The 27,886-nt window shown below is 44.8% G+C and overlaps 3 protein-coding genes across 5 annotated transcripts in view; 1 reads left to right on the top strand and 2 right to left on the bottom strand.

Moving 5' to 3' along the window:
- Positions 1 to 18,544, top strand: part of mapk8ip3 (mitogen-activated protein kinase 8 interacting protein 3) — a 29,078-nt gene extending 10,534 nt beyond the window's left edge. Inside the window, exons 8-34 of the mRNA XM_062531675.1 lie at positions 1,185 to 1,284; positions 1,415 to 1,533; positions 2,747 to 2,758; positions 3,301 to 3,318; positions 4,041 to 4,098; positions 4,384 to 4,536; positions 5,183 to 5,240; positions 5,626 to 5,777; positions 5,997 to 6,053; positions 6,362 to 6,532; positions 7,997 to 8,204; positions 9,148 to 9,198; positions 10,034 to 10,120; positions 10,280 to 10,435; positions 10,973 to 11,138; positions 11,370 to 11,576; positions 11,886 to 12,075; positions 12,794 to 12,913; positions 13,284 to 13,364; positions 14,311 to 14,378; positions 14,612 to 14,760; positions 14,958 to 15,129; positions 15,454 to 15,567; positions 15,840 to 15,878; positions 16,525 to 16,689; positions 16,983 to 17,129; positions 17,238 to 18,544. Coding sequence (XP_062387659.1) covers positions 1,185 to 1,284; positions 1,415 to 1,533; positions 2,747 to 2,758; positions 3,301 to 3,318; positions 4,041 to 4,098; positions 4,384 to 4,536; positions 5,183 to 5,240; positions 5,626 to 5,777; positions 5,997 to 6,053; positions 6,362 to 6,532; positions 7,997 to 8,204; positions 9,148 to 9,198; positions 10,034 to 10,120; positions 10,280 to 10,435; positions 10,973 to 11,138; positions 11,370 to 11,576; positions 11,886 to 12,075; positions 12,794 to 12,913; positions 13,284 to 13,364; positions 14,311 to 14,378; positions 14,612 to 14,760; positions 14,958 to 15,129; positions 15,454 to 15,567; positions 15,840 to 15,878; positions 16,525 to 16,689; positions 16,983 to 17,129; positions 17,238 to 17,359 — 3,140 coding nt within the window. The 3' untranslated portion in view covers positions 17,360 to 18,544. The remainder of the gene's footprint in view (positions 1 to 1,184; positions 1,285 to 1,414; positions 1,534 to 2,746; positions 2,759 to 3,300; positions 3,319 to 4,040; positions 4,099 to 4,383; positions 4,537 to 5,182; positions 5,241 to 5,625; positions 5,778 to 5,996; positions 6,054 to 6,361; positions 6,533 to 7,996; positions 8,205 to 9,147; positions 9,199 to 10,033; positions 10,121 to 10,279; positions 10,436 to 10,972; positions 11,139 to 11,369; positions 11,577 to 11,885; positions 12,076 to 12,793; positions 12,914 to 13,283; positions 13,365 to 14,310; positions 14,379 to 14,611; positions 14,761 to 14,957; positions 15,130 to 15,453; positions 15,568 to 15,839; positions 15,879 to 16,524; positions 16,690 to 16,982; positions 17,130 to 17,237) is intronic.
- Positions 18,545 to 18,799: 255 nt separating this feature from the next.
- On the bottom strand, positions 18,800 to 23,121 carry nme3 (NME/NM23 nucleoside diphosphate kinase 3). 2 transcript variants are annotated; one of them, XM_062531674.1, is made up of 5 exons: positions 22,999 to 23,121; positions 21,120 to 21,250; positions 20,860 to 20,961; positions 20,354 to 20,466; positions 18,800 to 19,873 (listed from the first exon to the last, which is right to left on the bottom strand). In XM_062531674.1, the coding sequence occupies exons 1-5, from the start codon at positions 23,042 to 23,044 to the stop codon at positions 19,756 to 19,758; spliced, it is 510 nt and encodes a 169-aa protein (XP_062387658.1). In that variant the 5' UTR covers positions 23,045 to 23,121; the 3' UTR covers positions 18,800 to 19,755. The 2 variants fall into 2 exon arrangements, with proteins under 2 accessions (XP_062387658.1, XP_062387657.1); XM_062531673.1 differs by lacking the exon at positions 22,999 to 23,121 and adding an exon at positions 22,091 to 22,202.
- A 364-nt stretch (positions 23,122 to 23,485) lies between these two features.
- mrps34 (mitochondrial ribosomal protein S34) lies at positions 23,486 to 27,864 on the bottom strand. 2 transcript variants are annotated; one of them, XM_062531671.1, is made up of 4 exons: positions 27,756 to 27,864; positions 26,772 to 27,097; positions 26,500 to 26,542; positions 23,486 to 23,993 (listed from the first exon to the last, which is right to left on the bottom strand). In XM_062531671.1, the coding sequence occupies exons 2-4, from the start codon at positions 27,087 to 27,089 to the stop codon at positions 23,686 to 23,688; spliced, it is 669 nt and encodes a 222-aa protein (XP_062387655.1). In that variant the 5' UTR covers positions 27,090 to 27,097; positions 27,756 to 27,864; the 3' UTR covers positions 23,486 to 23,685. The 2 variants fall into 2 exon arrangements, with proteins under 2 accessions (XP_062387655.1, XP_062387656.1); XM_062531672.1 differs by lacking the exon at positions 27,756 to 27,864 and adding an exon at positions 27,597 to 27,715.
- Positions 27,865 to 27,886: the final 22 nt, after the last annotated feature.

Here is a 27,886-nt window from a genome sequence, read left to right as displayed (position 1 = left end):
TCCTCATTTTGGGAGATTGGGATCCATCTTGTCCCGCCCCCTCTCCATGCACTCTTCACTTGCTGCTGTAATATGCTTATGTCATGTGGTCACCATTTTGAATATTTTCCGTGCAAAAACGAGGCTAAGATGAGAAACTGAGTTTCCCCGTTGTCGCGCAGAAATATTAAAAATGGTGACCACGTGAAATAAGTGTATTTACTGGCTACAGTTTTCCTCAAATACTCAGGACTGGTTCACCGGCTTTATGATGTTATAATGGGTTGCACTTTAAATTTGCATGCTGAGAGTGTGGCCATGTCCATGCATAGCAGGGTATTTTTTAAAACTGAGATTTCTGCATAATTTTGGCCTTTTGTCCACACGAGAACTCTGGTCACTGAAAATGTATAATTTTGAAAACTCCAGCCAAAGTGGAGATTTTTGAAAACTCTGTTTTAGTGTTTGTGTGTGGACAGAGGGAAACTGTTTTTGTGTATCCATGTGAATGAAATTATTTGACAATACAAATGAGGAAAAATCACAGTTTTTGAAAATACCCGACTGCGTGTGTACATGGTCTGTGATTGCTCAACCACAGATCCAAATCTGTAATCCTCGGTCATAATATTGACTGCTTATTTCATTCATGATATGTCTTGTGAAATATAACTGACATCTTACTGACATGTTACCAAGGTCAAGTATTTATACTTTGTTATTTCCTAGCCTCTGAAAAGTAGTTTGTCAGCATCAATTTCCATTCAGGACAATGTCTAAGTTTCTCAGCAGCTGTCACTAATGTCTATATCCTGAAGAAATGTGGGTCTGCATTTGGGCATTTGAACAGTGGATATTTGAATGAAATACTGTTGGACAGGGGCAGGTATGTCTGGCTGACCAGTCTGCAAACAGCTAAACCCAACCAAACTGATGGTTATAGCTTAAACAGGATAATAGCACCATCAACACTAAAATATAGGTATACATACTCAGTTGTAGGTTTCAGTCTGATAGTAAATGTGTGTAGGCAACCATGTGGAGGATTACAAGGATGACTGTATGAGCACGCTCATATACTGTACATATGGGGTATAGCTGCAGTAGAAGTGAGTGTGTGTGACTTTAGTTGCAGTGATCAATAAGCCTGTGTGTGTGTGTGTGTGTGTGTGTGTGTGTGTGTGTGTGTGTGTGTGTGTGTGTAGGTATGGGCAGCAGTGATGAGTGGTCTGAGTTCCAGGAGATCATTGACTCTACTCCAGAGCTGGACATGTGTGATCCACGACTCTATGGAGGAGGAAACAGGTGCTGACAACACACACACACACACACACACACACACACACACACACACACACACACACAGAGACACATGTATACTGTATACATTGATTGAACTGCACTCACAGTTGCATTATGCAAATCATTTCTCCAGTCCGTCTCAGGGCATAGTGAACGAGGCCTTTGGCATCAACACCGACTCCCTCTATCATGAGATCAAAGATGCCAAGTCCGACATCATTGGCGACGTGGATGCAGGCGCCGAGCTGCTTGGTAAGTGACAGGCCTGGAGGAAGATGACACAAGACAGGAGGTGGACTATCCAGGCAATGCAGTACATTTACTCAAATTTGCACTAATGTAGTAGGCTTGGTGAACCACCCTGCCTGAACTTCCGGGGAATTTGAATTTCGTCCTGCAGCTCAGGCTGGAAACCAGCAGATCTATTTTCGCTGTTTACTGCCAGAACCTTTGGCTCCAATCAGAAACTGCCATACTCTAGTCCCGGCACGCTATTGGCCGGTGACGCGACGATAACGAAACTTAAGCGACGCGAAGTGCAGTAGAAACAAAGCGCAGCCTCGCCAGACTGATGTTCAATCTTAAAAGATGAGTTTAGTATGGTGAAAACCAGACTACTAATGTAGAGCAACAGGCATCTGAACGTCTTTATGAATAGCAGAGATTCTGACCCAGTTGCAAAAAAGGAAAATATGAGAGCCTGAATTTTGTCACCTCTGAGTCCATTTTGGTTTTTGTTTCCCGATAATTCTTGTAGGACTTGCTTTGGGAGACCACTGATCTGGAATCAGTAGTTGCCATGATGTGGCTTTACGAGCTGCTAACTTACTTTTACCAGCAATTTCCTGATCAGTTAAACGGTGGTCAGATGATTTTGCATGTGATGAGCAGACAATACAATCAACAGCTGATCATTATGGCTTTGACCTTTCGACCCTTGACATGCATGACCCCTGCATGATGCACACGCTGCAGATTTTGCACGCATTTCCTGCTGCAAAGATACCTGGAAATTAAGAATGGCTGCCAAGTCCCTTTCCTTCCTCACTTTAGTTACAATCTTAATCAGTTTTTGATTAATTCATTAATTTATTTTTAATTTTAATTTTAATTGTAATATTATTATTTTAAATTGATCAGTGAATTTATTTCTTAGTTATTGTTTTTAACTTGTTGGTTTATTAGCAGATTATTTTGTGTTGAAAACAGCCATTTTGTCTTTTTTCTTGGTCAGATACCATGTAGCAGCATTTGTTTATTTTTGCAAAACAAGTATTTGTATGATTTAATTTTGAATACAATTTAAAATACCTTTTGCCCTCCTCTATTTCCCTTATGAGCCATTTTGTTTACCATCTTAGTGAGATGGCATTATTATTTTCATTGGTCACTTCCTTCATATTGACCCTTGACCTGTTCTTTGTGCTTCCTTTCTATGTGTGCTTCTCCTGACCACGGCCCCTAGGGGAGTTCTCAGGTGTGTATCTTCACGGCTCTTTTGTTTGTTTTCTTTTGTTCAGCCTCCCACACCAGCTCACAGTGTAACAGTAGTCCACATGTCCTGTTGAAAACATACACACACATACACACACACCACAATGTGACACAGAACTAGTGTGTGTGTGACAGTGACAGAAGATAAGACATAAAGTGCAGCGCTTGTAGTGCATGTGTCTGGATCAGAGTAGGAATGTGTGTGAGTGTGAGAGGCAGCGAGACTGTTGTATGGTTGTCTAGTAGAAGCGCTGCCCTTTTGAAATCTCTTTAGCCTCCTTGTACACACCCTCTAACTGGTGTTTCTTCACTGTCCTCTCTCTTTCTCTCACCCTCTTTCACTATCCCCCAATCCTGCTGCTTCTGCTCTGCACCGGGGCTTGTCTTTTTGCTCTTCCCAATCCACCCCCCACTCTCTCCTCTCTCTCCCTCTCTCTCTCTCTCTCTCTCTCTCTCTCTCTCTCTCTCTCCCTCTCTCTTTCTCTATTCCCTTTATCTTTGCCTCTTTTCCTCCGCGTTCCCTAGTGCGAGATGATTTCTTCGGTAAGGCTTCATGCAGTTCCTCAACCTCACCACTGAACTTTTTGTCTGGAGTTTGACCCCATCCTGTGATGTCACTTCCCTGCCCATTGATTCGGCTTTGGCTGTGATATCATTACCCAAGTTCCCTCTGGGCTTTGCTGCTGTTCTTTTACGTCACATTATTTGAGCGTTTCAGTGCTTTTGTGAGAGACTTGTGTTTGGGATATGTGTTTTGCATTGTTTCTTTGTGTATGCTGCAGATTTACACAAACTCACATTTACATTAACATCTACATTTATTAATTTAGCTGACACAAAAGTCCAAAGTGACTTACAAAACAATATGGAGCAATCAAAGGAATAGCAGACCCTCCAAACAGAAATCAAATCCCTGGAACATGCAGGACTTATTTATGACTGTATGTCCCAGGGATATAACTAGGTAATTTTGTTCCTCACACATTGGTCAGCACAGCATTGCTCTGCAATGCTTGGTTAACTGTATTCACTGGTTAACTGCATCATGTGACGATCGCTTTACTTTCATTTGAGCTGCTTGTGCTTCCACTCCCCTCCTCACACTGTCTTCCACTACTAGTCAACACCCAAGAGACAAACAGGCTGTGTATGGATAAATATGTGTGTGGATTCTATGTGCATACCTGAGGACCTCAGAACAATGAGGACTTCTGAATGGTCCCCACAATGCTGCACAGAGCACTGACTGTGGCTCTCTCATACAGGGATGGGGAAGGAGGTAGAGAATCTGCTGACAGAAAACAAACAGCTACTGGAGACAAAGTAAGCCACAAATACGACCCAGGAAGCCTGGCTACGGCTGTATAAATAGAGCGGATGTAGAGGGGGAGATTTCATTGGTTTTGTATGTTGACTGTTAACACTCCACAATGGTCATGGGTGGACATTGCATGAGTATGTGAGACTGGGTGTGTAGTGTAATTGCGTGGCCTATGTGTGTTATGTCGGATATTTTTGTGGGTGTGCACACATTTGTTTGTGTGTGTGTGTGTGTGTGTGTGTGTGTGTGTGTGTGTGTATTTTCACCATGGTGACTATCCTATGCAGGAATGCCCTGAACATTGTGAAGAATGACCTCATAGCTAAAGTGGACGAGCTCTCATCAGAGCAAGAAGTGTTGCGGGAGGAACTGGAGGCCGTCAAACAGTCAAAGAACAAAGTGGACGCCAGGGTCAAGGAGCTGGAAGAGGACCTTAAGAGGTGAGAGGTCAGGCGTGGGTCACAAGCATGATGCTCATGCATTTAGGGTTTTAATTCAGATGCAGGGCAGATGATACCAAAATATACTGTATATATATTTTTTTTAATCAAACAAAACGTATTTTTCCACAGTCAGTAGAAACACTTTATTTCAGCCTCAGGCCTAGATTATAGTTTACACATGTTTAAGTGTATTGTGTGTGTGTATTTAGAAACAAATGTTATTGTTGTATGTTTTATTTATTTAAAAAGAAAAAAAGAATAACAGGGATATCATTAACTAAAGAAACGGATTTGACTAATTGCAGCTAGTTTTGGTCATACACATGACGTATGCGGTATAATTATACTTTTACTGACCAGTCATTTGCTTTTTATACTGCTTTTGTATTGACCAGTAATTTCCATATTTAATGCATAAGGTTTGTTCTATGCTAGAAAGCCATGCTTGCTAGTTAAAACCAGAGACGGTTGAAAAAGCGAGACAATTCACAGAAGGGTTCTTCCTGTTCTTCCTGTAGGGTTTGAACGCGCTCGCCTTTTTAGGAGACAGGAACTGTGTACAATTCTGTTGTAGCTGTTTTATCTTGGGTTCTTAAGGATCTGTAAAACCTTCCTCTCTTTGCGTTTCTTCTTCACTCGTCAGGCTTAAGGCGGAGGCTCTAGGAGCATCTCAGGACTCAAAGGATGAAGGTGGAGAAGATGTGAGTAAAAATCAGATGCTTCCCTTCACACTAAACCCTCACTGCAAACCCCACGTTATTTAGTCCCAAAGCTAAACCTTTCACCCATTTATTTGCCTGTCCGCTTTAGGCCTCCTAATCTGTAAAAAAAAGAACCCTGCTGACTAGACAATACTGTATACACAGTATATAATAATGAAATATATATATTTACAACATATATATTTTATGGCTCATAACCATACCTAGCAGTTGCTACGGTTAGCATAATGGCTATTAGCAGCGCAGCACTAACCTGCCCTGTGCTTGTGTTGTGCTCGTGGCTGTGCTGTGCTGTTCCCCGCCCCCGCCCCGCCCCCGGCGCTTGATTGTTGCTCACGGTGGCTCTCCACTGGAATGGCAACAGTACTCGTCCCCGCTGCAGGACGGCGACGTGGCCATCGCTCAGCGGCGGCGCTTCACGCGCGTGGAGATGGCCCGCGTCCTCATGGAGCGCAACCAGTACAAGGAGCGGCTCATGGAGCTGCAGGAGGCCGTGCGCTGGACCGAGATGATCAGGTGAGCGACGGGGGAACCCATCGGGGCGCCCACTCGGGATACACAAATAACGCCAAGTGACCCATCACTACATGTCCTCCACACTCCAATTACTACTTATTAGCAGACGCCTGCATGTGTTGAATTGGGGATGAAAATGACTAATAAGTGCTTAAATGCTTGTCGCGAGGCTCACTGCGCCATCTGCTCTCTTTCTGTCTCTCCCTCTCCATTTCGCAGAGCATCGAGGGAGAACCCTCAGATCCAGGAGAAGAAGAAGTCTACCATCTGGCAGTTGTGAGTACCGCGGGACTGTTTTGGTCTATAAAAATGGGTGGATGAGATGCATCGTTTTTTGGTCCCATGGAGAGTTAGCTGTTGCCATGTGAACGTGCAGTGTTATAGCCAAGGGGGGATTGGTGCACCTCAGAGAATGTGGGTGTTGGCTGCTGTGAGCCAGCTTCACTTAGAGACTATCAGAGGGGGGAAAAAATCCTATTCTGCATAATAAATAGATGAAGCAATGGCCGACTTTGAAATGTGTCTTCTCTTCCTCTCTCTCTTTTCTCTCTCTCCCTCTCTCTCTCTCCGCCTTTTCTCCTCAGCTTTGCACGTCTCTTCAGCACCTCCTCCAGTCCTCCTCCTGTGAAGAGGCCCTACAACAGCGTCAACATCCACTACAAGTCCCCCTCGCCGGCCAGCTTTAACCAGAGGCGCTCCCACACCATGTGCCAGATCTCCACGTCCAACCGCACACTCGAGTTCTTCCCCGAAGAGTGAGCACACAACACCCCACAACACCCCACCCCAGCTACCCTGGAGTGCTGTGCACTTTCTCTCACTCTCTGCTCACTCTCTACCTCAGCTCTTTCACATGTCCCAGAGTATACCATTCTCCTTTCTCTCCTCTCTCTCTCTCTCTCTCTCTTTCCATTGCTCTCTCTGTTTTTCTCTTCAACCTCATGTGTACTGTCCATCCCCTTACCTCGTGTGTGAGTGGTGTATTGTCGTTCCCTTGGGTGTGCAAGCAAGGGAGAGAGAAGCACATCACCACCACCACCAAAACCCTGTCTGTTTTCTCACTCAGGACCACATGCATACACCACATGCACCGACATGGTTTCTGCCATAATGACAATCACGCATCGACATACAAAATAGGTCAGATTGTTAACGTCTCTTCGTGTTCTTGCTAGCTTCACACCATGTTTTATTGCACCCAAAGGACGTGAGAGGGCTGAACAAAAGATAACCGTGGCGTGTGATATATCACGCTAGGTAGCTCGGTTAGAAAAAGAAATAGGGTCGGAGTCGTTCTAACACAGTGGTAGTCATGGTAACAGCCGTGTGTCCTCCTCTCTTCTGATTCTGCTGGCTTTGTTGGCCTGCTGCTACGCTGATGCCACTTCTTCTGTAGCGGATAAACAATGGCTGTCTGCAGACACACAATTGTGCACACAAGCACACACACATACACGCAGATAGAGACACACACACACGCAGACAGACACACACACACACACACATATTCACACATTCAAGCATACATGTTACAGTATACAGTATGCTCTATATGTAAATATGATATGTAAAATATCCAAATATGAGCTTAAACATGGATGCATGAAACATGCATTCGGTTCACTCACTTCAGGTCATCAGGCATGCTGTTACTGGTCACCCATGTGTCTGCAGGCAGTTAGTGAGTAGTTGCTTGCACTTCATGTTGTCAGTCAGGGTTGTCCACCATTAATCTTTATCGTGTTGCACTTTCAGCCTCTTTCTCTCTTTCTTTCTCTCTCTCTCCATCTCTCTCTCTTTCTCTGTCTCTCTTTGTCTCAATCTCTCTCTCTTTCTCTCTCTCTCTTCTCCTATTGCCTCTCCTTCCTGCTACCTGTCTCTCTACATCCATCTTTCTGCCTCTCTCTCTCCTTCCCTCTTTCATCTCCGACTGTCCTCCCCTCGCTGTCCTCCACGCTCCACCTCTCCTCCTCCCCTCACCATGACTCTCTCCTCTTTGTCTCCCTCTCCTCCACTCACTCTCTCCTCTTTCTCCTCTCTGTCTCTCTCTCACTCCTTCTCTCGCTCTTGCATTTGACTTGGCAACGGCTGGCTGCTGCGCTGCTCCGCTAACGCTCGGCCTCCTCCCTCCCCCTTCTCTCTCTCTCTCTCCCTCTCTCTCTCTCTCTCTCTCTCTCCGTCCCTAGACTGCCCAGTAACGGTGTTGCGTCTCTCCTCAGCGACTCGGCGCTGTCGGTGAGGCGCGAGCAGCGGCGGGAGCAGTACCGGCAGGTGCGCGAGCACATGAGCCGGGACAACGGGCACCTGCAAGCCTGCGGCTGGAGCTTGCCTCCCCGATACAAACAGGTACCGCTCGCATCCGAGGCCAGAGCCCAGAACCAACCTCACACCCGACCCGAGCCGACCGCGACACCTGAGACCGGAACAGTTGAGTGTGATTGCGCCAGCCGTCAAAGGTCCTGATACGTTCGGGCAGCTTTTTGAGCAATCACGCGACGGGTTGCCACTGATCATTAAAGTTCTCCACATAGAATGTTGTGACCCACCATCAATGGGAGTGGGCCAACATCAATATACGTTATTATTAACAAGAGTCAACAGTAACATTGCCCAGCATCATTTCTCACAAAGTTGCCTGGCGTATCATCACCGTAAGGGATATCTTCGATCCTGGTCCCTGTGCCCTGGGGAGATCCCTAGCACCTTGTGTAGACAACTGTGTAGACTGTGCTGCAGAAGGCACCATGTCAGCTGTGCCAGCAAAGCACAGTCAGTGTTCATAGATGTATGCTGTCTTGCTTAGCTTTCTGTCTAGCATGGTTTGCTCATTGGTTGTAGTGTGCAGTGTTCAGTGTGCAGTATGCGCACTGTTGTAGTGTACAATGCAGTAGTGCAGTTGGGTCTATTTGAGTGTTACAGTGTATTGAGGTGTGCACAGATCTCGCCCACTATGTGGTCTAGGTTGCGAAGTGGCGACTAGTGGATGACTAGTAGAGGATAGGATAAGCATGTTGTACAGTATAGTGCTTGTATTCACTAATATGTGAGAGTTTGTTTACGTTAGTGTGTCAGCCTTCAACCCACAGCCGTACGCCTCTAGAAAGGTCCGCTATGATAAGTGGTAGCTAAGTGTCATCGTGGCCTTATGATCCGGATGTGACTCACCTCAGCGAGATATCTTTGTGTACACCAAGACCTAGTGGCATGCGTGTGGTTATAGTGGTGACTGTGGCGACATGGCAGGAAACCAAGATGCGCTGACCTGCTGAGGGGGTTGGGGGGGGGGGGGCATTACAGCAGATGCATGTGTGTAGCGGGGTTGCCGAGGTGACAGTGTTGTCGCCGTGGCTCTAACTGTAATCTCCCACAGACCGCGCCCCAGGCGGAAGGCACGCAGGAGAGCCCCCTGAAGAGACAGCAGGCAAGTGGCACCCAGAGTCCCAGCATGCAACACTTACTTCGCCCCCCTCTCCTCCTCCCCTACTTTTCTCTCCTCCTCTGCCCTGGCCCCTTCTAAAACCTGACGCCCCAAAATAAATAAATAAATAAAACCCCTCAAGCCCTGAATTTGAGAGAAGGCCAGAATAGGTAGCCAACTAACTCCAAAAGAAAACAAATTCTTCAGCAGGGAGAACAGAAAGCCTCAAGCTCCCCCCCCCTTGTGACGCCTTCTCCTCGTGGCTCTCCTAACAAAGCACTAACTCAGCTGTGAGCAGATTAAGCGCAGCGGCTCTCCTAGAGTGCCCCCGTTTGCCCAGCCTTGCATTGAGCTGTCCTGTCCCCGACCACAGCCGGAACAACGGCACACTTCACTCTATATAGGTCATAATTATTTCAATTGTGATCGGCTTGATCTGCTAATTCTGGAGACAAATCAAGGGGTCCGCCCACCGACAAAAAAAAAAAAAAGCCTCCCTACTGGCTCTTCTCTCTGTCAATCGAACGTTTCATTTTTTTTTCTCTCTCTCTTTTTTTTTTTGTCTGCTCTTCTTGCGCATGTGTGAGCTGAAACCTTAACCCACCTAACACCTAACAGTGTTACATTTAGCCTCCACAGAGGAGTGTTCTCTGATGGACACGAGCTGCATCTCAGTCTGCCCCTGCCTACCCCCTCTCATCCCCGGGGCAGGGGTTCGGGGGTGCTCCTGAAAGGCAGAGTGGGGTACATCTGGAGTGGACTCTGGTGTGTCAAGCAGCAGCCATTTGCAGTAGCCGGTCGTAAGCCCCTAACTTATGCCTGCAATGTCACCTTGCAGGCCAATGAGAAGGAGGACAACCGCATGAAAAACGTGCCAGTGCCTGTCTACTGCCGCCCCCTAGTGGAGAAAGATCCAAACAGGAAGGTAAACAAGTCACACACAAAGGCACATTTTGTCAAGCCAATGTCATACACAGTGTTGTTTATAAAAATCAAATGACCAGATTCCCAGATCGCACGCCCGCACACGCACACACACACACACACACACACTCAGAGACTCATGGGAATGTTTTTTTTGCAGCTGTGGTGTGCAGCAGGGGTGGATCTGACTGGCTGGAAGACGGCCAATCAGGACGCAGTACCTGCAAAGGCTCCAGCCAATGGCGCCGACCCACTGACAGCAGAGGAGGAGGGAGGCGAGAGCAAGAGCGAGCACAGCTCACCGGAGAAGAAAAAGGTAGAGCAGCAACAGTGCGCTCACTGGGCCAGACCTCTGGGGCTCGGCTGCTCAGACAACACCAACGCTGCTGCCTCCTAGCCCGTTTCCACACATCACATTTCCACTACCCTACACTGCCATGCCTTAACCACTAGCACAGATATCTGACAGAAGATATGCCACTAATCCCCCCCCCCCACACACACACACACCACCACCATCCTACTAAACATTTATGGCTGGACCAGTGCTGGCCTCAGCTGCCACGTGGAGTAATGCAACAGTTATTAGACCTCCAGTCATTGTGGTTTCTATTGATTTCTCCTCATTTGACAACCAAAGCTTGTATGTGGGAAAGGACTTGCAAGATGTCCAAACCAGCATATCGCGAGAGTAGGCTGTAGAGAAGCTCTTAACTATCTTAACTGTTTGCCTCAACAAACATTTAGCAGTGGGTGTCTGTACCCAGATCAGATCTGATGTTCTTTAGGACGTTTGTGATCGTCTGTCTTTGTGTTTGTCTTTGATTTCTGTGTTTGCGTTGTCCCTCCTCAGCCTAAGGAGCTGCATGAGATGGACTCTATGAGCAGCCGCGTGTGGATCCTGACCAGCACCCACTCGGGCAGCAAGGTGGTCATCATAGATGCCAACCAGCCCGGCTCGCTGGTCGACCAGTTTAACGTGTGTAACGCTCACGTGCTGTGCATTTCCAGCGTGCCAGGTTTGTGTGACACACACACACACACACACACACACACGTTCTCTTACACACACAAGTGGCATGCAACTGTATGATGAACCCTAACTCAAAATCACACAATCCCATTAAATAATTCCAGTCGCACTTAACAGATGAATGACATGTTTTGTATGTATGTGTGTATGTGTGTGTGTGTGTGTGTGTGTGTGTGTGTGTGTGTGTGCGCGTGTGTTGCGTTGCATGTTTGACCAGCTGCCAGTGATAGTGATTACCCAGCAGGTGAGATCTTCCTGGAGCAGCAGCAGCAGCCACAGCAGGGTGACGGCAGCAAAGAGGAGAGTGGTGGGGTGGAGGGCATGTTAGCGGGCATCACCCTGGTGGGTTGTGCCACCAACTGCAGCGTGGTGCGCAGCAACTGCTCCTCACGCACCGACACTCCTGTTCTGGACAAAGGCCAAGGTGAATATCCTCATAGTCTCTCTGTGTGTGTGTGTGTGATACTGAGTGTTCTGTGTGTTCCTAAACTGTGTGTGTGTGTGTGTGTGTGCGCGTGTGTGCGCGCGTGTGCGTGTGTGTGTGTGTGTGTGAGATGCTGATGAGTGTTTTTTGTGTGTTACTAATCTGTGTGTGTGTGTGTGAGAGAGAGAGAGAGAGAGAGAGAGAGAGAGAGAGAGAGAGGGAGAGAGGAAGAGAGAGAGACTGATGAGTGTGTTGTGTGTTAATTATCTGTGTGTGTGTGTGTGTGTTTGTGTGTGTGTGTGTGTGTAGCCCCCACAGCTCCGGTGCTAAGCAGCAGGTTAGCCGTGTCCCAGTCGGCTGAGGAGGCCACCGAGGCCACAGAGGTGCCCGAGGAGGCGGGGCCTAACGAGGAAGGGGAGGAGCCCACTCAGACAGGGCCATTTACCGAGCACGTCTTCACCGACCCACATACGCACAGCACAGACAGCAACACAAACAGGTGCACTGCCCACAGACACTGCAGAACTGCACACATGGACATGTATTGTATGCCGAGGCCCCCAGACACATGCACTACAGCACACTACAGCACTCGCAGACAGGACACACCTAAGTTATGTTCTGCTATCCACGATATTCCGCAGCCAACAATGGGGGTCGCCATGACACCGAGACGGTTTTCTATTTCCGGCGAAGCTGCATTGTATCTGTTTTAACGTGACGGTTTACGGTGCTTAACATATCATAACGCATATAAAAGTCAACTTTTCTATTTTATATCGGTTATATGTGATGCAGTATATACATGCTGAGGGCAGAATTGTCAACATTTCGAAAGAAATCTAAGTTGAGGCATAACCTAGTTTGCTATGGAGAACGCACATGTTAACAGAATGAACGGAAGTTGAAAACAGTATCGTAACCATCGCAACGATACATATTTCCGGGTTAAGGAAAGAGGTGGATAAAAACAGAAATCTTTGTAGCATTCTGTCTGTGCATTTTTCTGTCTTTCTCTTCCACTATTTCTCCGATTTCATATTCACTTCATTTTATATATATATATATATATATATCTGCTTGCTTCTATCCGTCTCCCTTGGTGATATTCATTGTGGTGTTATCCTTACCCCCCCCCCCCCTCTCTCCGTCTTTGTCTCTCTCTCTCTCTCTGTCTCTCTCTCTCTCTCTCTTTCTCTCTCTCTATCTCTCTGCAGCCATGATGGTGGCCAGAAAGAGGAGGTGAACTCAGCTCCTGCAGACTCCCAGGAGGGGGGAGATGATCGTGCCGGGACCAGTGTAGCCCCCACTATGTGGCTTGGAGCCCAGAATGGCTGGTGGGTATGACACACACACACACACACACACACACACACACACACACACACACTTACAAGCACCCACACACACACAAATAACCTCATACATGATCATATACAGTATACCTGTAACACACAACGGTACACAACCCACCTCCCCCCAAAGTAAATAATTAAAAACAAATAAAACAATACCCATCATCATGATCACCAAAAGCTTTCTGTATGTGCTACCACATCTCCAGCCAACTCCTCTGCTGTTAGTGCTGGTGTACTCCGCTTCTGTAAGTCCCTTGTCTGAAATCAGCCTGTCTCTCTCTTCCTCTCCTCCTCCTCTCTCTCTCTCTCTCTCTCTCTCTCTCTCTCTCTCTCTCTTCCTCTCCCTCAGGCTCTATGTGCATTCCTCCGTGGCCAACTGGAAGAAGTGTCTTCACTCCATTAAGCTCAAAGACTCTGTACTCAGTCTAGTGTAAGTGAATCTCCAGGACTGCAGTAGGCAGTGTGTGTGTGTGTCTGTGGTTGTGGATTTCTGGGGCCATATTCACAAAGAATCTTCAGGCAAAAAGTAGCTCCTAACTGGCGAATTTGGAAGAAATTCCTAAAATGAATGGGCCTGTCACTCATAGCTTTAGGACATTTCGCCTAAGAGTAATTCACGAAGCATTTTAGCCCTAAAAGTAGCACCTAAGTCTGAGACAACTTAGAAGAAGTTGAGAGGACTCCTAACTCCTAACCAAGACTTATTCACAAACAATTCTAAGCCACTCTTTGTGGTATTTCACGTTGCGATGTTTTGAAATGCACATGCGGCTACAGAAGCTCTCAATTGCAAGGGAATAATTGTGCATTGTCACTAAGTGACTCAATAATGCCACCAACAACAACCAAAACTATTCATTGTCAACATGTAGGCTAAACTATATGTAATGTTTCATTGTAAATCAAATGTAATTCTTTATCCTCTTTGCAAACGTAGCCTACGTGTCCATACGGACTAATTTAGAAAATGTTGCGAAGATACTGCATCAATCCCTTTATATTTCATTTGGCTATTTGCTTTGTCTTACCCTTAAATCATTTCGAATATTTATTCATCGTCTTCCATTTTTTCGTAGTAGCCTACTTCGGTAGCACACGCATTCTCACCACCAAGACCTGTGACTTGTCACTCATCATTGTTATTATTACGCATTATTACCGCGTTATAATCATCAACCATTCAAGTTGTTTCCTTACAACGTTTAGGTTGGAGAGGCTTTGTGAATAGGTTTTAAGAGAAAACTCCTAACTAAAAAACATTTGGTGTGATTTACTCCTAACGGTAAGATAAAATGCTTTGTGAATACGGCCCCAGATGTATAAACATACACTGTATGTGGAGTGTGTTGACATGGATGCAATTCCTTTTCTCATAGGCATGTCAAAGGTCGAGTCTTAGTTGCACTGGCAGATGGAACTTTGGCCATTTTCCACAGGGCAGAGGGTAAGGGAGTAGAGGGGCATATGCCTTTATGTGTGCTGATTTGCATTGGCTGTTCCTGTCAATATGTCAAACATATCTTTAGATATCGTACATATTTTTACATTTTTGCATAGGTTGTGGTTTTTGTCAAAGGTGTCTGTGTCTATACCTAAGTATGTACATGCGTGCCAGGATGTTTCTGTGTGTTTTTGTGCATACCACTGTGTGTAATGTCTGTGATTTTCCCTTTCTAGATGGACAGTGGGATTTGTCCAACTACCACCTGATGGACCTGGGCCGGCCCCACCATTCTATCCGCTGCATGGCCGTGGTACACGACAAGGTGTGGTGCGGCTACAAGAACAAAGTCCACGTCATCCAGCCAAAGAGTATGCAAATAGAGGTGTGTCTTTGTCAATGACAGTCGCAGAGAGAACAAAGCATGTTGTATTTGTCAACTTTCCCAAGCATCTTTCTCTTCTGCTCCCTCAAATGTCTTTTTTTGCGTGTCTTCTAACTCTATTCAGTAAAATGCATTGAAAACACTCAGCCATGGTCTTACAAGCCTCTCCTTTGCCTTCTTTTTTTTCTTCCTGTCAGAAATCCTTTGATGCCCACCCGCGCAGGGAGAGTCAGGTGAGACAGCTGGCGTGGATCGGTGATGGCGTTTGGGTGTCCATCCGTTTGGACTCCACACTGCGCCTGTATCACGCCATCACCCACCAGCACCTGCAGGACGTTGACATCGAGCCTTATGTCAGCAAAATGCTCGGTAAGGCAACCCTGCTTTTATTCATGACACCTAAAGCCCAATTCACACCAAAGATTCCCGACGCGACGAGACCGAGTTGCAGCGGTGTGAATTAGAAGTTGCACGTAGTTGCAAGCCGTCGCAGCGCATTCAACATGTTTAGTCGTAGTTGCGAGGTTTTAGAACGTTGCGGCTTGTCTCGTCTTGTCTCGTCTCGTATCTTTGGTCTGAACCCTACTTAAGAGACTAGAATATTATTGAGCACAATTGTTCTATTATTTGAAAATGTTTCTATTACCCTTGGCTAAAACACGTGCCAATTTCTCTTGTCACTTTGATTGACAGGCACAGGGAAACTGGGCTTCTCCTTTGTACGCATCACAGCTCTCCTGATTGGAGGAAACCGTCTGTGGGTGGGGACAGGGAACGGTGTGATCATTTCAATCCCCCTGACTGAGAGTAAGTGATATAATACACTAGAAAACCCTTGTCAGACAGAGACACTCAAAACACTCCCCTTCAAACAGAGATCAATGGTCAACACTTCTCACTTTTCTTGCTTCTCTTCTCCCTATATCCTCTTCTCTTTCTCTGACACTTCTCTCTCTCCTTCTCTATATTTGTGTCCGTTTGTCTCTTTCTATCATTCTGTCATCTTCCCGTCTGTATCGTTTGACTGTGACTCTTATGCACCCCCTCCCCTCTATTCCCTCCCGTCCTCGTGCCTGTAGCGGTAGTCCTTCATCGGGGACAGCTCCTGGGTCTGAGGGGTAAGTTTCTGGAGCTCTCCCTCCATTGCAGGCCTGGCCACTCTCCCTTCATCCGCCTCATTTTCAGCCATTTAACTGATCAGTGATTTGATTTCAGCACGTCATGTTTTATATGATTTGATTCTTTTTTTTTTGCATGATTGCAGGTGCATGTTGGTATCGTAATATCTATATGTAAAAAGCATTATGTTGTTTAAGTCTCGGTTTATGACAGTTTAATGATGTAAGCTAGCCTGTGAGGATGACCGCACATTCATTTTTTAAATGTATTTCCGTTATGAAGAGCTATGTAACACAAACAGCAGAGTAAAACATGTTTTGGCTGAATATCATTTGTTTGTGTTACATTCCTCTTCAGTAGATTTAGAATTGCTTCTCTTACTATTATTTTTGGTCTGTCGTTTTTGTTCGAATGTTTGCATTTTCACATTGTGATGGTATTGGTTCAGTTTCTCAAAAGTGTGTTATTACTACTGTTATTATTACCTGTTATTATCATTCGAACTTCTCAAATGTATGCTGTCCTGAGCACTGCTGTTCCTCTATGTAACATCTCAGTCCAGAAGTGGATGCGTGCTTAGATCTGAGTTTAACTGGTGTTTAATTACTGGATGGGTCCTGATTGGCTGTCACTGTGTGTTTGTAGCGAATAAAGTGTCTCCCACCTCCTCGGGGGGCGTGATCCATGTGTATGCCGATGACAGTGCAGAGAAGAGTAATGGAAGCTTCATTCCCTACTGCTCCATGGCCCAAGCACAACTGTGTTTCCATGGCCACCGAGATGCCGTCAAGTTCTTTGTGTCTGTTCCAGGTTAGTGTGCCACCTCTGTGACAAGTGGTTGGTATTCACTATACGAATTCAAACACCATTACAAGCAAATGAAAAGCACAGTACTTTTAACACAAATTAAATAACTCAGTATTTTGACATTACAGTTCTTAATAAGCATAATCCATAAGTATATAGACTGTTAAAACAGGTGGATCAGTGCATTAGTTGACGAAAAACAATGTTGACATTCTCTGTCGGTCACATTTACAGCAACTTGTCAGTCCACACTCAATTATCACACTCATGATATTTATCCGCATTCATTCCAACAGGCAATGTGTTGGCCACCCTTAACGGCAGTGTGTTAGATAGCCCGTCGGAGCCTCAGGGGTCCTCGGCTCCCGCAGAGACGGAAGCCCAGAGTGTGCAGAATGTACTGGTGCTCAGTGGAGGGGAGGGCTACATCGACTTCCGCATTGGTGAGACCACACCACACACACACAAACGCCGCAGACACCCGCTGGAAACGCTGAACGTACCGTAGCCTTCACGCTCTTCATCTCCGTCTCCCTCTGCTCTCTCTCTAGGTGATGGGGAGGACGATGAGACAGAGGAAGGGGAGGGCGGCGCCCCTCAGATGAAGCCAGCGTTGTCGAAAGCCGAGAGGAGTCACATTATTGTGTGGCAGGTGTCCTACATCCCAGAGTGACAAGACCCCCCCCCCACCCTCGATCCCGCTTCATCCCACCCTGTAACTACCCATGATTTCCTGTAACTACCCTGTACAACGTTATGAAGGCCCAGTGCCCTGTAACTATACCCCTCTATCCTGTAACTACCTCCCCGATGCCTTGTATGTACCCCATTTATCCTGTAAGTACCCCCTCACTGCATTGTAACTACCCTCCAAATCCTGTACCTACTGTAAGCTCTGTAACTACCCTTTGGCCCCTCTATCTAGTCCTCGGCACATTTTAACTACACCCTCATTTACCAATGCCCTATACCTTGTATGTATTGATTCTGGTGGGAAACCAGCCCCCAAAGCACTGCTAAATCTCCCTTACTTCTCAGAACCTTTGTATTCCAAACTACTACAGCTGAAAAAAAAAAAACGCCCTTATAAATAGCCAGACACCAGCCAAATATGGACGTGGATAACCTCTGAGGACAGCCCAATGCCCCCAAGTCCAACAATCCCTCTCTCCCACACTGACATCCTCATCCCATCCTATGACTTGATAGCTCATTGGAAACCAGCTCACAGCTCACTGAGTTGCCCCGGACACAGGCAGCTGATTGGTTCAGACCATTTTTGGACAGGCTCTGATTGGCTGATAGGCAAACGTATCCTGTTACCTGGCTAGTTAGTACAATGGAGACAGTACAGCGTAAGTAACTCTTGCTTGAGGAATGAGAGATGGAGAGATGCAATTGCAGGGGGATTTGGCATGAAGAAACGCAACACTGAGGATGGACACCATGAGACCAAATGAGACACATAGCAAGTCAGAGACAGAGCAACAATTACAGTGACAGAGGCATATAGCAAGTGACAAATCGAGGGGAATGTGAGGGCTTTAGCTAAGGCTGCATCTGCATTAAAGATCGGACCAATCAGGGATCGGACTCTTTGTCATCAGTGAGCTGTGAGAGCACTCATCCAATGACAAGCCCCCACCCCACCCCACCCCACCCTCCTTCAAAGAGTGGCAGCTGGATGGAGGCCTACTGATGGTTGCCTGTTTTGAATGACAGCTGTCAGAGATGGATTTCCCTGCCTTGATGCTCTGTATGTAAACTCATCATTACTCTCTGTTCTCTTATCATTGTGGTTAAATATTAAATATTAAACATATTCGTGCAATGACAAAAGATCATTGGTGAAACTTAACTGCCTGGTTCTTTGTGGTCATCAAGCAGACCTAGCTAGCTCTTACTGGTTTTAATTATTATCTGTGCTGGTCATACTCAGTTGGTCATGTCTTTAGAATTCATTTTTTTAATATTAAAATATATCTCATATCTCATAATAATAATAATTTGATATTAAAAATGTATCTCAATGTAATCTCATAGTCACATTTAAAAGCATGTGCATTGTGCTGAGCAGAAGAGTTAGCAATATGATGTGATTCAACACACCAAGCATTTTTCCACACACCTTTATTCCAAGTGAGAGTTGTCAGTTTGGTCAACATGAAGCTCTCAGTACGAGAGCTGCTGAGGAAGACACACTACTCGGGAAGACACACTTCACTCTTCACACTTCGACCGGACATGAGCCACAAGTAAGACGTTGCCTGAATCAAACAGTGCACTTACTCCCAGGAGGGCATAGGTAACTGAGCAGGAAGCACATTCAAGTTTAAACATTTTAAATTATTGCTTGTCAATACAGCCCAGTGCATACTGTACATTCATCCGATATCCTACAGGGACACGTTCACAAAACACTTGACTAGAAATAGATATAATCCCTGATTATATCAATCCCTATGAATCCGTCTGTTCATAACTGGCTGTCATGGAGCAGGCGGCCATATTGCCCTGTATCACGTGCTTTCCCTAGAATACCATTTCTAGATTACACAGCTTTGATATTAAGAGAGCAGGAGGGACATAATTAAGAATAGAAAAAGTTTCAAATATTCAGTTTAGTATCTCACACATTTGGTAAATCGCAGACATTAACTGCAGCTGCATAACTGCAGTGAGTTAAATTTTCTATCATTTGCATACAGCCAATAAATAATAGTAATAAAATATATATCCACTGACTGGACGGATTATGACTGAGTATTTCAGAGGCATTGAAATACATGCATGTAAAAACTTTAACATTTACATTCTTGTGTGTGAACTTGTGAGTGTGCAATGAATACTAGTACTCTAACACTTGTCCTACTCTAAAGTCACTCCTGGTGTTGCATCAGAAGCGTTGCATGTTCAGTAAGTTACAACTGCGTAGACTACATTTCTTACTACAGTAGCTGTCCCATAAGGCAATATAAGCTATGATTGTGTTCGCTTCAAGGTTCAATATTTTTCGTCATGACTGTGTGTCCGTGTGTGTGTGTGTGTGTGTGTGTGTGTATGTAAATGCTACTCGTAGATCCAGCGATCGCTGTTGTCCTCCCAACAGAGCAGCTCATGCTGGCGAAACCACAAAGCGATCTCTTTCTGTGCACTCTCGACAGAGTCACTGCCATGGATCACGTTCCTAAGGTGAACAAACAAACATGACTATTATGTAGACTCTGACTTAATCTACAGAAGTGCTTAATATCAGTATCATAAAAAAAAGTGCTCAAATATCTTGCCTTCCCACTTGAACTAGCTATTTTTCTTTACAAAACCTCTTTGGAGCATGTCGTCATTCTAATAGGCTCTTTGCACGGTACAGCTGCCACTATTGTTAATGTAATAATCAGTGTGTACACGAACCTGGTTGGGTGTTGCACCTAGTAAATCAGCATGTTATGATAAGGAAGGATTTATGCGAGTTAAAATTGTCATTATTACAAGATATTAACAAACAAGATACTCAGTGTTGGAGTGAAGTTGTTAGGAGCAGAATAGAACAGAAGATGTCGTTACAGCACAGAACATGCCGCTCCACTGGAAACAAAGCGTCCGCGCTGAGAGCCTTTCGTGCAAAGAGCCCATTGATGTGCCAACAGTGAGCTACCAATGCTCTCACCTGCTCACTTCAACACAATAGTCCCCTCGGATAGTTCCTGGCATGGAATCAGCAGGGTTGGTTTCTCCGAGCATCTTGCGAGCAGTCTTTACGACATCCAAGCCTTGCCATACCTGTAGCCCACACACAGAAAGGGGGATACCTCTTTACTCAAATTTGCAATTTAGTGCAATTTAGTGGCTTCAAAATGCATATAATATAATGTCTTATATAATATAATATTTATTTCTATTAGAGTGCCCTATATGTCAAGGTAGTGATTTATGTCTTAACTTATTTCATTACATTTGAAAATTCTTGATTTTATTCCCACATTACAGTTTTGACTGTAAAACTAACACAACATTATTATGACGGAATACAAAAGTATTGCTAGGAAATGCAAAAATATCTATAAGCAAAATGAGCACCATGACCTCTGGGGGTCTCAATGCTGCTGTCTGTATGGACTTGAGAAGCACATGATGGCAGTTAGGACATCCATCAAATAAGAAAACATGCCTTACCATAGCTACGATTGGTCCAGAGCTCATATATTTGATCAGGCCGCCGTAAAAGGGCTTGTTCCTCAGGTCAATGTAATGCTCCATAAGCTGCTCCTCAGAAGCCTGTAGAGAGCAAGGACAACTCCTCACTTTTCACAGCAAAAACAAAAACACCATAGAGGATGGTTTAAGAATGCACGAGGAAGGAGTTCAACACCTTTCCCTTTCACTGGGGTCTGTATGTGTGTGTGTGTGTGTGTGCGTGTGTGTTCCTTCCATACCTGCAGGAACTTAAGAGCCACCAGACGGAAGCCTTTCCTCTCAAAACGGCCAATGATTTCGCCAACCAGCTTTCTTTGCACGCCATCTGGTTTGATGGCGATGAAGGTCCTCTCATTCGGCCCGGTCCATCCTACAGTACAGTATAACCACATGCATCATTCAATTGCACTCCAACCCTAGAATAGTGTGTGGGGGCACCTTAAAATACCTGAAGATAGAGCTGGTGTTGATAAAGCACCTGACAATTGGCATTGTACACTCTATATAGCCTTCCTCAGCCATAACACAGATAACTGTTTCAAGAGTTTGGGTCTCCCTCTCTAATCCTTTTTAAAGTTAAAAGTTCCAGTTGAAGGCTGCTCAAGGCTAATTATTTAAAGAAACACAGACTCACAACATTGGGTTTGGGAATGGAATTGTCAGACGGTGACGTTATTGCAGCACCAGCACGTTATCTTATCTCTATCCAATCAATTCTGTCGCCAAGCCAATAAATAAGGTGAAAGTAGTCAGTCACAATGAAAATGAAACTAATCTGTATGTCAGAGCAGAGGTAACTTTTGGAAAAGAAATACATTTCTGGAAGGCACAATGATTAAATTCATGCACATGGACTAATTACACCAATAGCATTAACACCTACAGTATGTAGGTAAATAAACTAAACACTGCCAGAAGGTCTAACAGGTAGGCTATAAAGTTGTGCACTTCCTCCTTGAGACAGACATATTCACATTATTAAAGATCCAAACGTAGCATGTGCCGTGATTATAACCACATAATCGATGCCAATCTAATCACATAATCCACATATGTTTTTCAACAGGGTATGCCTGGGTCGTGCAGCTAGGTTTAATCTGCACCATAACTGAAAGAGGGTTAGGTTACATTAAATCAAACGAATAAACCATCAACAATGGGCAGCGATATCCGAAGCAAAAGTGTTTAAAATCAGTGAACTGTATTTTACCGTCTTCTTCAATTCGAGCTTGTTTCGTCCACAAATTAGGACCATGTTGGTCTGCGCCTGTTCGTTTGGAACCCATAACGCATCTACTCTCTCGCGCGGAGGAGACTGTACGTTTAGCAGCCAATCATAAAACGCGTCAATAGTTTACAGCGCAAGTAGGGACCAATCAAAAAATATTTGAGCGATAGCCTACTATTTATAGGAGCTGATAATAACGTATACTTAAAGGGTTAGAACAATAACAAGGTTGGTAACGGAGGAGACTAATGTATTTAATACTGAAAATGTATCGCAAATAAATAGTATTTCACAAAATAACACGGTGAAAGTAGGCTACCGTATGTTTTCTATGTCTATTCCTGAAAGTTTGGTGCAGAAGTAGGCCTATAGACATATAAGTTGCATGGGCTAGCTCGTGGACGTTTTGTCAACTGGGCAGCACTGTGCTGCACTGTGTGTCGAGGGTAAAACAACGGAGTGCTACAATGAATTGAACTGTATTGCAATTACAATGTATCACTTCACCAAAAACAAGAGCTTGATTACGTCACTGTGGAATACCCATGACAGGGTGTCCCCTGGCGGACTGACAGTATGCAGATATTAGCAGGGTAAGGAAGTGAACCTGCTGCAAAGTGAAACCTACTGTTGTGCACGAAAGAATAATAAGTTCAGATCGTTTTCAGACTTCATGGGTGTAGTCCTACATCTACTTTGACCAAGTTAGAAGACTTTTGCATATGCTAACATTAGATTCCAGCTATTTCTCATAGACAGTAAAAGATATTCTGCATGAGTTAGCTAAGAGGCTATGTAGTTGGCTTGCAAAACAGCTAAAACTGTAATGCAGTTTTAACAGTTCCCCAAGGTTATTTTTAAATACGTAGATTTCAAAAGACGAGTGTTACCTGTCTGGAAGATGTTCGCGAAGATGGTTAAGAAAACGCAAATCATTATTGCATCCCAGACGCCGGATTTCCCACGCGTACCAGCCGTAAAAGGAAGGTGGTAAGGAAAGTAGACTACGTGCGCGTTCCCGCGCTTGAAGGAACGAGCGCGCATTCTCTATACATGCCCAACCTGCTGGTTGGAACTGTATAGGTCAGATGTTCTCAACCTTTTCTTGCTAAGCAAAAATCTAAAAGCTAAAAACTGTTAAAAGAAGCCGTGTCGTTAATGCCTTTCAAAATAGCTCCCTTCTCTACTTAAGGAGCCTGTATGCAACCAGTTGTAAGTCGCTTTGGTTAAAAAGTGTCAGCCAAATGTAATGTAATGTATGAAAGTGCATTCTACATGGCACACCAGTTTAGAACCACTGGTATAGAGAACGTAATGAACTTAGGAAGTCACTTCAAATCTCACACTCCCCAGCTCCAAATAATGCATAATAATCCATTCTGGGACAAATACATGCATTTATTTACAATCTTCAAAACAACACAAAACAGAAAGGTGATCAAGACCAAACCACTGTATGCTATATTCCAGTCTTTAATGAGTGGCTTCGAGGTGTACACTCATTTGAGAAGAGCTTGGTCTTACATCTACCGTCTTCATCACCATCTCTGCAACCGTTTGCTTGCTGAGCTCATGTCTCACACGGGCGTCCCCTCCGCTGCTTGCCTCTGTCTTTGTCGCTCAAGGTCCTGGTTTCGGAAGTACTCCTTGCTTAGCAGTATGTCTCGCCTTAGGGGTAGCAGGGGTTCCTCTGTGGTTGAGAGCCCCTCTTTGGCGCGCTGAGACAGGATCATGGCACGTAGGAGGGGAGGGTAGAGGACAAAACGTGTAGGGGGTTCTGGGACAGGCTCGAACCATGTGAATTCAGCCTCCTCGTGTTTGGGTAGTAACCGCCAGTCATGATACATGACACTCTCGACCTCACGCTCCTTATCCTCTTGTTTGCCTGTGAGAAAACAAACAAATGTTATCTATGGCAGCAGAAGATTTTATTATGGTTCTCCTGTGACTTCATAAAGAAATACAAAACACGCTCCAAGGCACAGTACTGGTTTCGCAGACATGGATTAAGCCTTGCCCTTGATTAGAATCTCTTTTTCCAGTAGAGCTATTCACTGAAGTTCTATTTCAGTCTTGGACTAGGATTAATCCATGTCTGACAAACAGTCCCATAGCATCTACAGGTGAAGGCAAGATGCTTCCGGAGGATTCAACTCTAGTAAATGCTGGACAGTTGGGTAACTCTCGTGTTTCCCCATCTGCTTTAATCCAGTATCCAATTGGGGTCGGTGGTAGTGTAGGGGCTAACGATCTGGGCTAGCATGCAGAAGGCTGATAGGCTGCGGATCCTATACTCAGCTTCCACTATTGTGCACACTTAACCCTGAGTTGCTGCGCTCTTGAGTTGCACCCTACATACCGTAAAACTTCAAACAATAGCCGAGTCCCAAATAGACGCATGTCTCTTTTAAACGCCCGGTGTGACTACAGATTTGGGGTTATAGGCCGGTCTCCAACAGAAGCCTGGTCTGTTTTTTTTTTTTGTTTCGAGTTGTATTTATTCTTCTTATACCCGTCAGATCGTCTGGTGGTGGCGATCATCGATGGTACAGATTGCGCACACTAAATTTATAATTGCATGACTGCGGAGGTGAAAGCCAGCTATAGAGTTCCAAATTCTTAACTTTTTTCGACATTGGCCTATGTCCTGCATTATTTAATTAATGCCATTTTGTTAAATTTGCGCACTAGACAACATATTCTATCACGAACTTTCTTTGTTTAGTTTCACTTTCTCTCGTTTCTCCACGTTTCTCCGCGTTTCTCTCAATACCATGGCGGAAAAGAAAAAGACTTGATTTAAATGACATTTAAGCTGACAGTTGTCAAATTTGCCTAACAAAATTCGGGAGAAGCAGCGGCAAGATATTTCTCGGTTGATCCAAAGAGGGTGCGTAAAGGCTGAGCTGTAACTGTCTCCAAAGAGGGAGAGCCCTGCGCATCTGGTCGGGAGCTGCGCAAGCAAGGCAGGCAAGTGGAGGAGAGCGACGAGGAGGAGGAATTCGCAAATCAACTTGTAGCCTAGTTGAGGATCACGGTGATAGCGATTAATAGGATCATTTTTAATCACACGATTGCAGTTGTTTTACAGGGTAGCATTCATTCTTTATTGTTGATGTATTATCAGGGGCAACAAGTTCATAGGCTCGATGGTAACTTGAATTGTTCAGCCCGCTGTCACATTGTTTCGTTATTTTAAGCTGCCAATAATTTAAGACATAGCCTATTATAGTAGGCTAGTTCTAATATGATCTGATTTGTGAAACACATTCGAATTATAGGCTAAATAAAGTAGCCTACCCTACTATAATGTGGTAACCTCCTGTTGTCATGCTTTCTGTCTGCTTATGCTATTGGGTAGTTATTTCTAATCCTACAATAAACCTACACTCAACTAACACCACTAAATTAAACGCCTGTCTCATATAGACGCCTGTCTCAAATACACGCCGGTGCATTTTGGCGATTTGGCAAAATAAAAGCCCGGGCTATTGTTTGGAGTTTTACGGTAATCTGTTTTAAACCATCCTTACACCAGAGAGGGCGGGCATCAAGAATCTTCCCCAAATCTTGTCAAAGTCTTCTGATATATGGCTAGCATTAGTTGACACACCCTCTCAAGAAGCATGCAAATATCTCAGACATGTCAATGGATCTTGGATTTCCCAGCATGCACCACATTTGTCAGTAAACCAGATATGGCTGGACATAATGCTGCTTTCCAGTGCCCCTCCAAAGCAATGGGATGTGGGACTTATCCTACCTGAAGTGTACTAGCTCAAACTTCAAAGCGTTCCAGACAATTGCAATGGAATGCAAACAAAAACATGGGCGCACTGGGTATCATTGGTTGACGATATAGCGGCAATTCCAACTAAAACATCTCCACCAACTATTCTGGAGCTGTATGTAAAAGTGCTGCATATCGCTACGTAAGGTAACTGGGTATAATAGTATGAAAAACAACTAGTGTTAAAATTGCAGTGTTTAAAACAACCAGACAAGGAGAGCAGGAAAGTGTATAGCCTATTCGTTGACGCTTTATCTCTCACGACGTGTGACTCCATGACTTAATTTTGATGAGGTCAGTATATGTCGAGCTCCCCCAAATTCGCTGGTTGGAGGAGCCACTTCAACAAGCATTCCAGTGCTCTTAGTTGGAGGTTGACTAAATCGGATAAGTCCCACGTCCCACTGGTTTGGATGGGCACTGGACACAGCATTAGAACTACATACCATGACACGCCATCTGATTTCAAGCTTTGTCTCCTCTTCAGAGACAACACTCAAACATTAAACCCTGTGCAGAGACAGCACTTCTTCATTCTGCCCATGTGTTCAGAATGAGAATGTAACTGGCACAAAGATGAGTGACGAATGCTTACACTTACCTTTGTATGTCAGGATACCCCAGGCTTTTCCATGATCCATATTCTACAAAGATTACAGAACATTACATTTAGTCAACACCTTAGCTCAGGTGTGATGTGCACATGTGTGATTGTGTGATTGTGTATGCATCAAGAGAGTTCAGTCAGAGCCCTTTGAAGCATCTTACAGAACCACAAAGTTGTAGGGGTCAACAACATGCTTTCTTACCCCACCACCTGCGGACGGACGGACGGACACACACACACACACACACACACACACACTATCTCACCTCCGCTGTGTAATCCACCTTCACTTTCGTGATCTTCCAATAACATGGCTCAGTGTGCTCCTCAAGCCATGATTTTCGCGTCAAAAGCCTCCCCACTCCAAACATCCGCATACTGGCCAGTAGGGTGAACAGACGACTTTCACGCCGCACGTCTTCCCACGCGAGGACGGGCAAGGTTTTCCCGGTGAATGTACGAGTCATGTTTTCATAGTCAAGGGCATACCGCTGAGACTCAGTAGGTCGATTCTTGAGCTCACGATAAGCACGTATCTTTCGTGCCATTTCGGCAATGAGACGAATGCGCCTTTTCTTCACCATTTTGCTGTCTGAAGGGGATAAAGGGGCACAATTAATAAATGTAACTTTTGTGTACATCTCACGATAAACTGCAAACAGAAAAACAAACCAACAAGTGTTCGAAAACACTTCCATAAATTCAGGATATGAATTTTGCCTGGTTCTTCTGCACTCATTGCCAGCTTATTGCCAGCTTGACAGGGACACTAAAACGCTTGACATGGCCAAGCTTAATGTGATTTAAAGTAGGTAGGTTTAAGGTAAAAAAAAAAGATATAAAATGTTAGGGCCAAGCATTTCCCGCCTGACATACAAGTGCTGAAATGAAATGCACTACAGCATATTCAAGTACGTGAACTGTCATACAGCTAGCCAGCCGATGATAATCCCAAACGATTTCCAAGCCTGATTTTATATTCAGGCCGTGCTAGTCAACTGCCAAGTAAGATGGGCAACTTGTATTGCAAAACATTTAGAAAGATTACCATCTCGACCATAGAGCAAGTTACAGAAAAGCTAGTTGCTGACCTCAGATATATCCAGCGATGGAGCTGGATATGATGCACGTGTTACCTTACGAAATACATACGCATTGTCCCAACATTAGTTTTACCATGGTACGTAGTAACTACATTTTACACTCCCTCACACTCTGTTGTTTTTACACTGAAGCAACATGCCACTTACCTGTTTATAAAATAATAGACAGGGGAGCATTCATACAACCATACAACAACAATGACCTTAATAAAGCGGAAGTGCAAGACCAGGAGAGCTACTTTCAAATAAATCCGTGTAGAAACAGGAGATGCATTTAG

This window comes from Sardina pilchardus, chromosome 3, assembly GCF_963854185.1.
Source record: "Sardina pilchardus chromosome 3, fSarPil1.1, whole genome shotgun sequence".
Taxonomy (NCBI): domain Eukaryota; kingdom Metazoa; phylum Chordata; class Actinopteri; order Clupeiformes; family Clupeidae; genus Sardina; species Sardina pilchardus.
The sequence above is the reverse complement of the archived record's forward strand: the minus strand, read 5'-3'. Positions and strand labels throughout refer to the sequence as shown.

Excerpts from the sequence above, each read along its gene's own strand:
- nme3 (XM_062531673.1), bottom strand. The coding sequence starts at position 22,166 with ATGGGTTCCAAACGAACAGGCGCAGACCAACATGGTCCTAATTTGTGG. Across the intron at positions 21,251-22,090 it reads AGCTCGAATTGAAGAAGACG|GATGGACCGGGCCGAATGAG; the intron begins GTAAAATACAGT and ends ACTGTACTGTAG. Across the intron at positions 20,962-21,119 it reads TGGCTCTTAAGTTCCTGCAG|GCTTCTGAGGAGCAGCTTAT; the intron begins GTATGGAAGGAA and ends TGCTCTCTACAG.
- mrps34 (XM_062531671.1), bottom strand. The coding sequence starts at position 27,089 with ATGGTGAAGAAAAGGCGCATTCGTCTCATTGCCGAAATGGCACGAAAG. Across the intron at positions 26,543-26,771 it reads AGGTGGATTACACAGCGGAG|AATATGGATCATGGAAAAGC; the intron begins GTGAGATAGTGT and ends TAATCTTTGTAG. Across the intron at positions 23,994-26,499 it reads GGGTATCCTGACATACAAAG|GCAAACAAGAGGATAAGGAG; the intron begins GTAAGTGTAAGC and ends GTTTTCTCACAG.